The 17,893-nt window shown below is 34.9% G+C and overlaps 1 protein-coding gene across 2 annotated transcripts in view; it reads left to right on the top strand.

Moving 5' to 3' along the window:
- LOC115210239 (derlin-2) overlaps window positions 1-17,893 on the top strand; it is a 31,875-nt gene that overhangs the window by 9,376 nt on the left and 4,606 nt on the right. For both annotated transcript variants that reach the window (XM_036502907.1, XM_029778717.2), the window contains exons 2-5: window positions 9,689-9,754; window positions 11,544-11,711; window positions 13,971-14,169; window positions 15,759-15,849. In XM_036502907.1, coding sequence (XP_036358800.1) covers window positions 9,689-9,754; window positions 11,544-11,711; window positions 13,971-14,169; window positions 15,759-15,849 — 524 coding nt within the window. The remainder of the gene's footprint in view (window positions 1-9,688; window positions 9,755-11,543; window positions 11,712-13,970; window positions 14,170-15,758; window positions 15,850-17,893) is intronic.

Genomic DNA, 17,893 nt, shown 5'->3' with positions numbered 1-17,893 from the left:
AAAAAATAGCAAAAAGATGGAAAAAAATTATGGTAAATTTTTTTTTAGTTAAAAAAGGTGGATTTGCGTCCCCTAGATAGTTTGCGGTTTGTGTTTCTGATTCTCGACCCCATGTCGAATTTATCGATTTTTTTCAGAACTGGGGGAACTTTTCAAAATGTTCGCTGCGTTAGTTTTGAATTATGACATTGGGCTATGTGTGTGTCAAGTTTCATCAGAATCGGTTGAAAGCCGTGGTCAGGGTGAGGGTACAAGAAAACAGACACACAGAAACACGCACAGACAAACTGCCGTTTATATATATATATATATATAATATATATATATATACTAGCAGTATCGCCCGGCGTTGCTCAGGTTTGTAAGGGAAATAACTATAAAGCATTTTTAGAAAGTTATAGCCAAAAAATAGCAAAAAGATGGAAAAAAATTATGGTAAATTTTTTTTTAGTTAAAAAAGGTGGATTTGCGTCCCCTAGATAGTTTGCGGTTTGTGTTTCTGATTCTCGACCCCATGTCGAATTTATCGATTTTTTTCAGGACTGGGGGAACTTTTCAAAATGTTCGCTGCGTTAGTTTTGAATTATGACATTGGGCTATGTGTGTGTCAAGTTTCATCAGAATCGGTTGAAAGCCGTGGTCAGGGTGAGGGTACAAGAAAACAGACACACAGAAACACGCACAGACAAACTGCCGTTTATATATATATATATATATATATATATATATATATATATATATATAAGGCAAAGAAGAAAATGGGGGAAGATAATTAGTTGACAAACATCTATTTATTAATTACAATCATATGGATAAAGAAATAAATAAGAATAAATGGGTGAATAAAATTTTCCTCTTACAGTTGTTTCTACTTTGTGGGGCCAGCATGCCATAGTTGACACATCATACCAATATTATACTGAGATTGCACAAAGGTTGAACAATAATTGAGCCCCAAAGCTTCATCAGAGAGTCTGTAATGTTAAGAAGTAAAATGTAAAGAAGTAAAATAAAAAATAATAAAAATAGTAAGAAATGGTAAAGAAGTAAATTCCAAGATAATATCTAGAGGTTGTGAGACTACATTATTTTTCTAATTAATGAGGGATGCTGGACCACCAAAATAGAAACAGCTGTAAGAGGAAAATTTTAATCACCCATTTATTCTTATTTATCTGTTTGTTTATTTATTTCTTTATGTATATGATTGTAATTAATAAATAGATTCAGTTGATTTTTTTGTAGCTGATGTTTGTCAACTAATTATCTTCTCCATTTTCTTCTTTGCCTTATAAACTCTGGGTAAACTTTAGTTTACCTCCACTCATACCTATTATTCAGTTGTGCTTGTTGCCTTACAACAGTAAGCATTTGGATATAAATATATAGGTATACATCCAGTGGTATATAGGATATTTATTATCCCTTAGATGGTTGTTTAACCTCTAACTCATATAGACACACACACACATATATGTATTATACGTACACTCACACATGCACCACACATACACATCACCCTTGTTACAGCTACCTCAGATTACAGGATTTATTGCTTACGTAAATTGTAAAGTATGACTATTAATTTCAGGATGTGATCTGTAATTTCTCACATGAAAACTCATAAATTCTAAGAATTTTAAAAGTATGCTTTTCTCCTAGCCAAAAGATTGCTTCTTGGTGTTTTAGCTGAGATAAAAGTTATTAGTAATTTGAAAAACTATTATCACAATACATACATGCATATCTACATACACACATACAAATCACACATAAATGTATGTAGGTGTGTGAAAATGTTTTGTGTATGTATCATTATAAACACTCTCAGAGTGTGACAGAATTTTTCACTATGAGTATTTGTTTTTGTATTTTCTTGTAATGACATCATTACCACTGTTTATCATCAATACCAACACAACCAGTATCACCACCAAAACCAATACAACCCACCACCATTTTTAATCCACTAACTCATTAAATGACCAACAACAGCAACAATAGTATAAACAAGATAACACAATCTAAAAAAAAAATGCATTACCTTTGTGTATTTTAAATGTTGAATGAAATGTCTGATCTTAGGTCAATGAGAATTGACTTGAAACAACAATAATACCATTAACAAGAACAATATGTCTAGGGCCACCACCATCGCCAACATGAAAACCAATACAAACAACACCACTGACACTACAGCAGTGACAATAGTATCAGTGAGGATAACAATATCCATAACTACATAGGTTTTTTGTCACTATAACAGAGTATGAAATGGGTGCAGAGTGAAAAATGCTCATGAACCTGGTAACTCTTCCACTAATTATAATCATACAGACTTCCTCCCACCTCACTCTTTCCCTTTTCATCCTCTCATTTCCATTCTTACAGCCATAGGAATAAGATAGCAATTTTTTACTCTCACAAAACTACTATCCAGGTGCTATTTTTTTTTTATTACATATTAATTGTGGCTAATTGTTGATTGGATTTTCCTACAGTTCTAAACGTCTGAGAAAAGATTACACTAGATATTAAACTTGATGTTTTAAAAATTTTGATGCAGGAGAAAGAAAAATCAGCCACATTGCCAAATGAGAAATCTTGTAATCTTTACATAGTTGAAAGAATTTAGGACAATAGAGAGAAAATTAAATCAAATATTCAAGAGGTTACTCTATTAATGTTCAGACACTTTTCATAGATTTAGTGTAGTACTTAAAATGGATTGGTCCTTTAGTGTATAGATCAAGTATCAGATTTGACACATGCCAATAAGCACAATGGTGATTTAAAAAATCCAAAAGTTTGTATGATGATTTTCAGAAATAGGATGGTGAAACTTCTAATGAAAATTATTTTCTGGCTAGAAAAAACTGGTTTGAAAGGTTTAACCCTTTTGTTACCAAACCGCCCAAAGCTGCTCGAAAAAAATTTTGGTTAATGTGACCAAACCCGCCCGAATTTACCTATTCATATTTAAATGAGAATATCAGAGCAAATCTCTTTAGTACATTCTTGAAAACACGTGATTATGCTTCGTAAACAGTTCATCTACAGTTTTGTACAAAGATTGACGTGTAATTTTAATTCCCTGAATTTTGGGAGATTTTTTTCAGCATCGATTTTTCTTCAACTTTGAAAATAGATAGGAGTTTCATGTTATCAAGCATTGATTCCGAATTGGAAAATTTGTGAAACAAATACTGGGTACTGTTGTGGATTTAGTTTTTATACAGGGAAACTAATGTTAGTCAGCATGGCTTAGGGTATGATGTGGTCTGGAAGTTATTGTTTGAAGCGATCAATGCGGAAACAAACTTACGCAGAATGTAAACAAACACAAAATGGAGGTTCAAATTTCGGAAAATTTGTGAAACAAATACTGGGTACTGTGTGGATTTAGTTTTTATACAGGGAAAATAATATTAGTCAGCATGGTCTAGGGAACGATGTGGTCTGGAATTTATCACTTCCATACCATAACCAGGGCCGTATATTATTTTTTGACCGATTTCTTTAGTTCGGTCAAACTTACAGTGGATTCCAATATTTCAGTTTATTCCACCTTTATGGTACACCTGTTGTGCATTAAATTCAACTGATGATATAGTGATGTGCACAATTCTTCTTTATCAAAATTTTGTTGCATACCCATTTGAATATTAGCTGATGATTCATTTTCTATGGTGATGTTTAAACAAAATTTTAATATTTTTACCTTTTCTTCATTTTAAAATTTTAATATTTTTACCTTTTGCTCAATTTACCTGGATTAACCTGTAATTAAAGTCACTTTGAGACAAAAGTTATGCAATAGAATTGATTAAGAACCCTTTCTTTAATTATGTTCCAAATATCACATTAATATGTTGATAAGTAAAAAAGTTACAGTTATTTAATGAAACAAGCCTAGATTCATGATTATTTTAGAATTTAATTGAAACTCATGAGGGGTGTATTTTGGTCAGAAATATAGTAACGAAAGGGTTAAGAAGCACTTGAATTTGCACAACTTAAAATTGACTAATGAAGCTGCCAGTGCTGATACAAAAGCTGCTGCTAATTATTTTGAGCAGTTGAAGAAAATAATTCCTGGTGGGGGTTACACGTCAGAGCAAGTATATAATCTTAATGTAATCTTCTCTTCAGAGAAATGAAGAAATGAAACTCGTCAATAAGATATTTTAACACAAAATGATGAAAGAAGATTACATTGTTTTACACCATTTTATTCCTTTGGAATAATACCAGTGATATATATTCGAAATATGTCATTAGTAAAAGAATTTGAATAACACCTGTGTTTAACTCCGTTTATTTATTTATATATATTATACAAAATATTTCACGTAAAGCCGAAGTTTCTACCTTTAAAAACAAGGGGTTACAACCTTTTTTCTTGTGTGATTTTTTTCTACCCAGGTAACGATTTATCTATTTTTTCTGTGTTAATTCTTAACCAGAGAAAAATACACACATCTGTTTATATGTATATACATATACACACACACATATATATATATAAACGCACACACACATATATATATATACACACACATAAAAATATATATACACATATATATATACATACACAGATATATATATAAATATATGAGCAATGTAGGACAACAAACCCGAAGGAGGTGTCAACATTTCAGATGATGAGTCATATTAAACACAGCGTTAACTGCTGCAAAAGATAGTATATTCACTGAGAGCTTCTCGGTGTGTTCAAAAATCACATAACCCCCTACAGGTTAGGGCCTGAAATACTCCAAACAGATCCATAGCATGTTGGTTAGTCGAATTAGCCCATCATTTACTCCACAAATGTTTTGTTGTCAATGCTGCACTTTCCCATATCACCTGTTTCAACATAACTGTAATATATTACATACAAACTAAGCCATTTCAATTACAAACAATGCCAGGTGTCTCTCCTAGTGTGTGTGTGTGTGTGTATATATATAAGCCTGGTGCAGCCATCTGGTTCGCCAGCCCTCAGTCATTTGTCCAACCCCTGCTAGCATGGAAAGCGGACATTAAATGATGATGATATATGTCTATGTGTGTATATATATATATATATATATATCAGAAATTAAAAAAGGAAAATACACACACTTTACATAGTTTTAATATAACATTTAATATATTGACTGGTTTTGCTTTCGCTATTCATGATATTATGGTTTACTTAATTAAATATGTATTTTCTTAAGAAAAAATGTTGTCCATGTTGTGTGTGATGATATTTACGAGTGAATGACTTCACACATAGAAAAATTAGTTGAGGTAATTGGTTATCGTTATTATTGTTATTGTTGTGGGCAAGGGAGATAACTGTTCAGCTTTTGGTAAGGAGATGGGAATATAAATGTACAGACAAAAAAAAAGGTTATGAAAACTTGTTTAGTGAGGGGATTTATGTACAGTGATGTAATCGTGGATTGAAATATGTAAAACGATAAAAGTTGGTTATGCATGCATATTAAGATGTATTCTGTATTTTTCAATGAAAAAAGTTTCTTTATTTAAATGTTCTTGTGGAGAGATTGTGTCTTTGCACTGGTAGAAGGGGAAGGCTGTGTAATTTGGTTTGATGTTATCTGCCTGTATTGCGGGAAATGGATTTGCTCTTTATGTGGAGTGGTTCTCTTTCTCAAGGTCATACTTGTCGGTCCAATATAGTTGTGTCCACAACCTGAGCAGGTTATTACATAAATTAGGTTCTCAGAGGCACAAGTGAAACTAGTTTTAATTGTGAACCTCTGTCCTTGTTTGAAAAGGAAATCTGAGCCTTCAAGTAAGGTGGTGCAGGTTCCACAGTTTGGGCATCCACATTCTTGAACCGTTGGTTTCATGGTTGTTTTATAAAGCTTCGCATTTGTTAGTAGTCTCTTTAGCGATTTGTGTTACTTTTTGCATTTCATGAATTTGTGTGTTTTCAGGATGTCGTTCATTTTGGGATCTCTAGTTAGTAAAGGAAGATTTTGCACAATAGTGTTGAATGCCTCACTGTTTCTGGGGTTGTGTGTTGATATATATAGTAATGTTTTGAGATGAGGTGTAATGTTATATTTTGTTGTTCTTAGTGTTTTTATGTCTAATTTTTTGGCACGTTTAATTCCCTTGTCTATAAGTGAGGGTGGATATTATCTTTCAGTAAGTGTTGTTTTGAGGTCTTGATAGATCGGTAGCCACTACACACATTTTTTTTTCTCTCCTTGTTTCTTTTCTGTGTCCCTTTCTGTAGAAGAGTGTAGGCTCGAAACGTAAAAGACTTTTTTCAATTCCTGAGCATTATACTAATACATCTGTTTGTTTTATACACCACCTGTCTTCGTCTTTTGTTTTTTCGTGAACTCTCCCTATATATATATATGTATGTACATATATATATATGTATTATATATATATGTACGTACATATATATATATTTATTTATACATACATATATATACATGTATACACACACACACACACACATATATATATATATATATATATATACACTACACACACACACACACACATATATATATATATATATATGTGTGTGTATATATATGTATATATTAAGTTTATTAAATAACTTTATCAAATAAGAGACAATCTTGGCAGTTTTCAAACCCTATCACCAATCTGTCCAAATTTTGGCACTTTATTTTCAGTGAAGTAGACATCATCATCATCATCATTTAATGTCGACTTTCCATGCTGGCATGGGTTGAGCGATTTGATTAGCGAACTAGATGGCTGCACCAGGCTCCAATCTGATCTGGCAGAGTTTGTACAGCTGGTTGCCCTTCCTAACGAGAGTGTAGTGGGTGCTTTTACATGCCACCAGTACGAGGGCCAGTCCAGTGGCACAGGCAACAACCTCACTCAAATGTTTTTCACGTGCCACCAGCATAACTGCCAGTAAGACAACGCTGGTAACGATCACGTTTTAATGGTGCTTTTTAGGTACCACCGGCAGGGAAGCCAGTTAGCTGCTCTGGTAGCGATCACGCTTGGATGGTGCTCTTAGCGCTCCACTGGCACAGGTGGCAGTCATTGAATTTGCGAATCTGATTTGATTTCAATTTCACTTGCCTCAACAGGTCTTCGCAAGCAGAGTTTAGTGTCCACTGAAGAAAAGGTACACATAAGTGGGCGGGTTACACCCCTGGCATAGGCTTGCCGGGTCTTCTCACACATTGCATAATTCCAAAGGTCTTGGTCACTAGTCATTGCCTCGGTGAGGCCTAATGTTTGAAGGTCGTGCTTCACCACCTCATTCCAGGTCTTCTTGGGTCTACCTTTTCCACAGGTTCCCTCAACCACTAGGGCGTAGCACCTTTTCACACAGCTATCTTCATCCATTCTCACCACATGACCATGCCAGCGCAGTCGTCTCTCTTGCATACCACATCTGATGCTTCTTAGGTCCAACTTTTGTCTCAAGGTACTTACACTCTGTTGAGTATGCATACTGACATTACACATGCACACTCGATTCATTCCTTGTGAGCTTACGCATGTCCTCAGCAGTCATGGCCCATGTTTCACTGCCATGTAGCATGGCTGTTCGTACACATGCATCATACAGTCTATGTTTTACTCTGAGCAAGAGGCCCTTTGTGACCAACAGAGGTAGGAGCTCTCTGAACTTTTCCCAGGCTATTCTTATTCTAGCAGCTACACTTTCAATGCACCCTCCCCTGCTACTGACCTGGTCACCTAGGTAATGGAAGCTATCAACTACTTTTAGTTTTTCTCCCTGTGGCGGAAGTTGTTCTCTGCACATTTTCAGTGTTTATTGCTCCTGAGCATCTGCCACATACAAAAACTATCTTCCCAGTTAGCCTTCTTTGATATTACTGCACCTCTTATGTTTCCATAGCTTACACTGGGTACATCTTATAGAGTTTCTATCTATGCCTTTTCTACAGATCAAGCAGAGCCATTTACCTGTAGGGATTTGTGGTTTGCCTGCCTTCCTACTTATTAGGACTTTGGTTTTAGCGAGGTTGACTCTAAAGCCCTTCGATTCTAATCCTTGTTTCCACACCTGAAACTTCTCTAGTTCTGATAGTGACTCAGCAATTAGAGCAAGGTCATCAGCATAGAGGAGCTCCTAGAGGCATCTTGTCTTGAATTCCTCTGTTATTGCCCGGAGGACTATGATAAATAGGAGGGGGCTGAGGACTGAACATTGGTGGACCCCTACCTCTACCCCAAATTCTTCACTGTACTCTTTGCCAACCTTCACCTTACTGACAGTGTCTCTGTACATGGCTTGCATAACTCTCACTAACCATTCATCTATCCTTAGTTTCCTCATTGATCAAATAAGGGATCAGGGGTCCCTCTCAAAGGCTTTCTCCTTGTCAACGAAAGCGAGGTACAGAGGTTTATCTTTGGCTAGCTATTTCTCCTACAGCTGTCTTACCAGAAATATAGCATCATCAGTGGTGCTTTTCTCTGGTACGAACCCAAACTGCATCTCATGGGCTATGACCCTCTCCATGACCTTCATTACCTGATCCAACAACTTGATACCGCTATTATTTGTATCTAAAATGTCACCTTTACCTTTGTAGCAGTTAACTATAGTGCTGCTACACCAGCATTGGGTATGACTCCTTCATGTAACACCTGGTTAACTATACGGGTGACTAGGCTATACCCAACACTGCCTCCTGATGGGCCGGGGGCTTTCCCTGTCTTATTTTTGCAAAAACAAAAATTCTTTAGAATTTTAAATTTACAAGTTTGGTCATTCATTTGCTGATAACAAAGTAATCCAGGCCTGGTAGCCTATGTCAATTTTGTTGAGCTTTTTCCCTGATGATTTCAGATATTCAAAACTTGTTATATATTTCTTTTCTTTTTGCCCATAGATAGACAAAGTACACTACTCAATCTACCTTCTCTGGTCTCTTTAATGACGACTTCTAATCAAATAGAATCTAACTGTAAAATCAGCTTCCATAAATTCTTGTCTTCACATTCCATTATACAGAGATTCTAAGTGCACTGCTTTAGACAGCCAATTAGACACATTTTAGACAGTTTCTCTATACATTTTGGGTTGTTTTCAATTTCAGCCTTATGGAGGTGTTCTGCAGCTGCTCCTCTGGGAAAGGATCATTCTCAGTAGTCCTCATTATTTGAGTGTACCTAGGGTCTCATTGCTAGGTATTTTTCCCACTCTCCTCAACTACTGCATCTTTCTGTGACACTATCACTATGCTTATTATCTATTAACTATTGAACTTAACATTAAAACTTATTAACCCAACCCAATTGTCTCTATCTTCCAATCTAATGATGCATGGAGCCTTTACTTTTTAGACTAAGCTGTGAGAGGAAAATGATTTAAAATGTGGCTTTTACTCCTTAAGACTGCAAAAAATTTGGTAGATTGAATAAATTAAGTGATTAGGTAGAAACTCTTTTTGCTACATTTTTATAAGAGTAATAATTAAACTGAATTAAATTAAGAGCAAATACCCATATCTTTGTTACTTTATTTTAGAAGCTCTATTAATGATTTCTAAATAACTGTGTTGCAATTTTACTAGATATAGAATTATAGGCATTTCATTTTTGTGTTAAACTTCTCTAAAAATTTGCAATAGTAATGTTGAATGTAACAATATATTTGATTTTAATATCAATGTGGTTTCATTTTCAGAAATTAGATATAATAACACCACTACAATTATACTTTAATCCAGATTTGATTTTCAAAAAGTACCAAGTAAGTATATTATTTGTATCTATCATATTACTATGAGCATGTTTTTTTTCAAACCTTAATAATTGAATAATCTCAAATGCGATTAAGACTACATGTGTGTGTATATATGTATATACACAGGGCTGTGAAGAGCAGTTTTGGTATTTGTAGCTGACACCACAACAATGTAGAAATGCATGCATCTTATGACCAATGTTTTTCCACAACATATTGTCAATGAGGAAATTTTTCTCCCAAAAGCATTTCAGTAACTAATGGTTTTCCTGCATTTGAGTGTACATGAAAGTGTTCATATACATGCACATAGTTTATTCAGCACTAGTTCCTGCAATTCTAGTTTGTTCTTATATTCATGTGTCTGTGCCTGTTCATTTTGATATGAGATTGTTATAAATGAGAGACACTGTCATACAACTGGTGCCATTAGATTCTTTGAATAACATGTCTGGTCATGAGGAAATTTTAATAGGCTTGGAAAAAGGTAATAGTTGATACACACACACACACCTTCATTCACTTTCCATCTACCAAATTCCACTTACAAGGCTTCAGTCAGTCCGTGACTATTTTAGAGGAGAACACTTGCCATGCATTATTTCTCTCTTTCTCTTTCTCTTGCATATATGTATGTGTGAATTTATTCTTGACTAAGTAACTCTACCAAAATGAAATAATATTACAATAGTTCTTTCTTTTAAATTTTTTTTTGTAAAATTTTAAATTTGAAATAAAATGCAATTCACTAAGCAATATATTCATAAAAAAAAATAACTTCTATAAAATCTAGTTACATGATATGCTTATAGTGTTGACTGAAAAACTGTCAAAGTGAATAGAAACAAGAATACCATAACTATTATTGCTAATTTATTTCCTCAGTATTCTTTGCATATACAAGGTCTGATCAAAGAGTATTGGGATTTGTGCTATAAAAAGACAACTGCAACACACATCAATTCAACATTTAATCTCCTTCAAAGTAATCCCCTTCTGAAGTGACACTATCCATCATTGTTTTCATTGATGGAAGCATTCCTGGAGCTCCTTTTTTGGGGATAGTGAGCAACTTCCTCACCTGACATTCTCAACGTCTTGAAATCTTGTTCCTTTCAAGTGGGATTTGAATTTCGGTAAGATTCTTGGCTGTATTAACCTTCAAGCTGCATCTCTTTCCACACACGCATATTTTCTCTGCCGTGGTCACTGATGGAATCTCTGTGGTGTGGTGAGGTGGCCATACTCTACACACTTTACTTTGAAGCGTTGCTATAAACAACAGAAGTGAGTGTGAGAACATTATAATTGAGTGTGCGTGTGTGACAGAGTTCATGGTCAATCTGTGCCAAGCAGTTCCACTCTGCATATTTCAGCTGTTACCATAGCAGCAGTCCAGATACTTTTTGATTAGACCTCATATACAGAAGTTATATTTATTAAATGTTGATAAACTCTACAGAGCTTACCAGTCTTCCTTTTCACTAAAGCTCTGAATCTGACCGATTAATGTGCTAAATAAACAAAGAAATACAAATGGCATTTCCAGAATTGTTTAGTAATATTATTGTTCCTCTTTCCAGTTAACTTCCCTTAGCTTAATATAAAAAAGGTAAAAGAAATTTAGGCTGTATCCAGCTATAAGTTTGTTGATAAGATTTTTGATCAGTTGAAATTTACATTGTTTTAATCATTCTTTAAATTTATTTTCTATTTTACTGATGCTCAGTTCATAAATCCAACATATATTATATGCAAATTCCTAAATATGATTTTTTATATTTTCTGTTTCCAGATATGGCGGCTTCTTACCAATTTTATGTATTTTGGACCTATTGGCTTCAATTTTATTTTCAACATAATTTTCGCCTATCGTTACTGCCGTATGCTGGAAGAAGGGTCATTTCGGGGACGTACATCTGACTTCTTTTTTATGTTTCTTTTTGGAGGATTTATAATGATTGTATCCTTTACTAAATGAATTTATACACTTATATCATTATCATTCTTTTAATGTGTTTTTTCTTGCTGGTATGAGTTTGATGGATTTGTAGACAGCATATCACTTCTCAAAAATCTTTGTTTTTTATCCACTGTCAGCTTGCTGATTATTTTTAATTAGCTAATGTTATCTATTAACATTACATACTATTGTATATATCTTTTTTTTTTAACTTGGTTACTCAGGGGAGTACAGTGGGGTGCCAAATTTGACTAATTTTAATATTTGTTTCAAATTGATTTAAAAGTTTACTTTTTACTATAACATTGAAGGTACAGAACAAAATTACAACTCTAGCCTGAATGGGCAATAAGAAGCTTGTGAGCCCTTGGAGCACGTGGGCCCATAAATCTCAAGAAAATCAATAACATTCAAATAGCTCTAATATTTGAATTGTTGATACAATTTGAACATTTGCTTTTCGGTGAAGATCTGCAGTCATGCCTTCAATTATTTTGTTTCTATAAGGTATTGTGTATGTGATGTCACTGTAAATCTTTTATAATCAGGTTATTTTAGATTTAATTCAAAAATACTTGGGAACAAAAAAAATATCTCCAAATACACTATTAAAACGAAGTTTGTATGAGAGGGCTTCACATTGTATTTGCTCTGTTGGTTGCTGTGAGGAATCTTTTCTGTAGGTCTAGGTGGTCTGACACTTTCAAAGAACCTGAAATTACTAAGAGGTAGCAGCAACATCGTTTTTGAGAGCATCAGATTCAGTGAAAACGTTTTAAGCTCACCAAATTATTGTTGTAATTCTTGACAACTTTTTGAAGCTACATTCTGAAGTAGAGATGGTCTTTGATGACAGAATTGTCATAGCTTACTGAAAGAAACCAAATGCACAATTCTGGCTACTCATTTATACACATCACCAGCTCACTCATATACAGTTACATCAGGAGCAAAAGTTCAACCTTATGATTTTCTACTTCAAATTCCTTGTACCTTTAAAGAAAAATTTGTAAAAAGGATACTATGTGATAACTGGATGCAATTGTTATTTTTCATCAGTCCCCATTGATCATACATATGAGCAGGTGAATAAAAGAAGGAAAGGAATTGGTGAAGTAATTGTTATCACTTTAAAACTCTACTATATAAGGTAGCTGGATTTTGGTTAGGCCAGAAATTAGTTATGTTGTAGAATAATTCATAGAGATAATATTTTTTCTAATGATGTAGTTAGGTTTTATCATTATGAGAAGAAAAGTGCATTTCAACACTCTTTTTTGTATTATGTTGGATATCATTATGAGCATAAGAAATCCCTTTGAGAAAACTAGCATTGACTATGTAACACTAAACTGTAAAGTAACTGATAATAAGTCTGGTATAGTTGTCCTGTTCATATTTTAGAATCTAAGGCTCACGCGCAATAATTATTTTCTAGAAAGAATTGCTTTAAAAAATACCTTCCATTTCAAAATGCTATTGAAGAAACAAGCAGTGACTTTTTAAAAAGTTGTGGGCCTTGTCAAAATAATTTTAAATTTCCAGACTATTAAACATATTTTTTTAATGTTTCTTTTATTCTACACATTTTGATCAGTTCATTATTTACTATTTTCTGGTACCCTACTTTCCCATATAACAAATACAGAGTTGGGCTTCTTGTTAATTAAAATTGCTAATACTTCTCCCTTGCAATATCTTCATTTTCCAAATTAAAAGTAACAATTTAGTTTTAGCCTATGTAGACCAACTGCAGTTAAAGGAAGGACTGCTAGACAATTAAACAGGCATTATTGCAGCATATAAATCCAAAGATTTTGTTGTCATTGATAGACAGTAATAGATAGACAATGATATATTAAGTTCCAAAATCTATTTTTACTGCAAGGTTTCAACATTCTTTATTATTAAACTGCAATCTCATATCCAAATATTAAAGTACTTAATAGCACTCAAACCCTAGGTCAAAAATCAAGTATTTTGTGTCCTAGCCCAGCTTGAAATATATTTATATAGTAGTGATTTATATAAGTAGTTTGGAAGTTTTATCCCAGCCCAGGTATGTAATATTTTTATTTTTTCATGTCACTCTAAATAGCTTTCATAAATTAACAAGACATTCTGGTTGTTTGTAAAAAAAAACAAGAATACTACAAAAGCTATCATTGCTATTGAATAATAAATTATATAAATTAGTCTAAAAATTATACAAAATTTTTCTGTAATACATAATCCTTTTTCCCTTAACATCTCTGTAAGATAAACACAATACTGATTGGAAATATCGCCTTCTTGGGAAATGCCTTCACTATAATGCTGGTGTATATCTGGAGTCGACGAAATCCCTATGTCAGAATGAATTTCTTTGGTCTTCTAAATTTTCAGGCTCCTTATTTACCATGGGTACTCCTGACATTTTCTCTCCTGTTAGGTAACTCTGTTGCTGTAGATCTTATGGGTAAGTAAAATCAACGTTATGAATATAAAATCAATACCTCAGGTGATTGCAACATGTCATTCTGGGAAGGCAATTCATTTAAGAGAGGACAAACTTTGGTTTCAGACCATCACTGACTTGCAGCCAATCCACTGGGGTAAATCCTCATGAAATATGCAGCTCCATGGTCTCTAAGGACCACAGCTTTGAATTTTCAATGTTGTTCTCAACTTTGTTCTGGCAACTTTTGGGCCAACATTATCGGTGCCAAGTTATACCAGCATTTGCCCTTTTTTCAGACAACAACATTGGTCTGGAGAGGGGTGAATTGCTGTTGGTCTTCCATTCAACTTTGATTAGGCATGCACCAGAGAGACAACATTCAAGTGTTACCTCAGCACAACATACCTGACACACCTTTGGTTATGGCAGAAAGTGTTCCAGTTGATCAGTTCAGTGGGGCAGCCTGCTCATGAAATTAAAATGTGCAAGTGGTTGAGCAATCCACAATCATGCAAACACTTAATATAGTTCTCAAGGAGATTCAGTGTCACACAGAATGTGACAAGGCTGGCCCTTTGATATACAGTCACTACTCATTTTTGCCAGCTGAGTGGGCTGGAGCAATGTGAAATAAAGTGTCTTGCTCAAGGACGACAACATGCTGGTGGGAATCAAACTGATGATCATACAATCGTGGGCCAAATACCCTAATCACTAAGCAACACACCTTCACAGCAGAACATGGAAGGTAGAAATCTGCTGGCTATAAACCTGCACTCAATTAGCATTGAACATAACACCATGATCTTCTTTGGTGGAGAGAGAAACTATTGTGTCTTACTGGACATTTACCTACCTACTTTAAGCTGGACAGTCCTCAGCCAATTACGTTCTTTTCCATCATAGTCCACTTGCTCCAGTGGGTGCAAGGAACCAAGAAATACAAGTAGCCCATACTGCAGACTTAAATACTGTGCAAGGTACAAAAGACAAAAAAAGAAACCAGCACTCAGATGACAATGCTAGAATGGATGGGTTGTGACCATTAGAATTTCAAATAACTTTCAGATCAGCCACATATGAAATGCAGCAGTGATTAACTACTGAGACTACAAGTGAATATTTCAATACTCTAAGATACATGTCTCACATAAATGAGAACTTCTCATGAGCGAGAGAGAGTATACTTTCTTCAAACTAGGAAATGGTTTAAATAAGACCACAGTTGAAAATGACTGAGCTTAGTGAAAGTAGACACTGCTATATGTCAGATCAGAGGATCCTGAAAGACCTATTGCATGAAAGCACAAAAGTAGCCTCCACCTTCACTTTAAATTTCAAAATTAAATATACCTTTGATTTCTCATAATGGTAGAAATTAGATCTAAAAGAGAAAAATATATATACTTTGATCAATATTTCAAATTGCTTTTAAGATTTAAAGAAAAAAATTTTGTTTTGATTTTAACCTTTTGGAGGTTGAGAAATGGATTTTGTCAAAGGAATCTTTGAGAATGTTGCAATTAATCTATGATTGTCAGTTATATTTTAAACAATTTATATTATTTTGGAGATATTATACAGTTGATTTTTGTTTTTATTATCAGGAATTTTGGTTGGCCACCTTTATTTTTACCTTGAAGATGTATTCCCTCTACAAATGGGTGGCTTCAAAATATTGCGAACTCCTCGATTTCTGTAAGTATTGCATTCAACTAATAAATTTTAATCTTTCCACTTAGATTTTATTTGGAATAGCTTTCTATCTATTCTGCACTGGTTTGGATTGATCTGGTGTGTAAAATTTCCATTATATACCCCAACTTTTATCAATATTAACTTCTTTCTTAATCATTCATTCCTTCCTTGTTGTCCTTAACTCACAAATTATTAACTATCTGCTCTCAATTCAGAACTTCTACATATGTTGTTATTGTCAAGTTATATTTACTACCTGCCTATTTTTTGCAAACAATAGTTGATTTTCTGATTTATTAGTTTCTTAGATTACTTCCACTTTTCTCCCCACGATTAGTCCAGATTTTTTAAAAAGTTGATTTCAGTAATTAATATTCTCATTCATTACTTGCTTAGATGAATAGAAATCTGACTGGCATATAAGGTCCACAGTTTAAAAATTTATTTGAATTTACACAATTCAAATTGTGTTCTTTATCAATTAATTATTATATCAAAAGTTCAATGAATTGACAATTGTTAGCTCTGTAAAAGGGTAGAGATGTGAATTTGATGAATGATTGGATGATTGGAGGATTGATGTATATGAAAGAGACAATATAATTATTGTAATAATTCATCCTTCTAATACAACCATGAAATGGTGTGGCATTTTGAATCAATAAAGCCATTTAAAAAACTCACTTATGTTTTTTAACTTTTATTGCTTTACAAACATTTTTCTTCTGATACCAGTACGGTGGCACACAAGAAAACCATCCGAACGTGGCCGTAGCCAGTACCGCATCGACTGGCCTCCGTGCTGTGGGCACATAACAAACACCATCCGATCGTGGCCGTTCGCCAGCCTTATCTGGCACCTGTGTCGGTGGCACATAAAAACACCATGCCATAACCCGTGGCCCCACCTGGGACGTAGTCAGTCCACCTGTGCATACCTTCCTTCCTTCTTGTGACACTTGTGAAGACCTGTTGAGGCAAGTGAAAATCAAATCAAATCAAAATAGATGAACATCAATGGAATCTGTATCTTTGTGGCACACAAGAAAACTATCCAAACGTGGCGGTAGCCAGTACCGCATCGACTGGCCTCCGTGCTGTGGGCAAGTAACAAACACCATCCGATCGTGGCCGTTTCGCCAGCCTCATCTGGCACCTGTGTCGGTGGCACATAAAAACACCATCCGAAGACCCGGCAAGACTAGTCAGGCCATAACCCGTGGCCCCTACCTGGGACGTAGTCAGTCCACCTGTGCATACCTTCCTTCTTGTGACACTTGTGAAGACCTGTTGAGGCAAGTGAAAATCAAATCAAATCAAATCAAAATAGATGAACATCAATGGAATTTGTATCTTTGTGGTACCAGTGCCAGTGGCACACAAGAAAACCATCCGAACGTGGCCATAGCCAGTACCGCATCGACTGGCCTCTGTGCTGCGGGCACGTAACAAACACCATCCGATCGTGGCCGTTCGCCAGCCTCATCTGGCACCTGTGTCGGTGGCACATAAAAACACCATCCGAGCGTGGCCGTCTGCCAGCCTCGTCTGGCACCTGTGTTGGTGGCACATAAAAAACACCATCCGAGCGTGGCCGTTCGCCAGCCTCGTCTGGCACCTGTGTCGGTGGCACATAAAATCACCCACTACACTCTCGGAGTGGTTGGCGTTAGGAAGGGCATCCAGCTGTAGAAACACTGCCAGATCTGACTGGCCTGGTGCAGCCTTCGGGCTCCCCAGACCCCAGTTGAACCGTCCAACCCATGCTAGCATGGAGAACGGACGCTAAATGATGATGATGATGACACAATATTTATTTAATTATGAAAAAAAAAGTATTAAAAAAAACAAAAAACTTTCTATTGTAGTATAAAATAACCTCTTGTCTGATGGACATTCTTTGTTTTTGTATTTACTTTGAGTTGGTTTATTGATAACCCTACGAATCCTTAAATTGACATCATTTCTGAGATCAGCTAAACGGTGAAATATGTATGTTCTCAAGTATTTGTATCATTAAAACTCAGAGATGACCATATTCATG

The sequence above is a fragment of the Octopus sinensis genome, linkage group LG1, assembly GCF_006345805.1.
Source record: "Octopus sinensis linkage group LG1, ASM634580v1, whole genome shotgun sequence".
NCBI lineage: Eukaryota > Metazoa > Mollusca > Cephalopoda > Octopoda > Octopodidae > Octopus > Octopus sinensis.
Note: the sequence above shows the minus strand (reverse complement) of the source record. Positions and strands in the feature narration are given on the sequence as shown.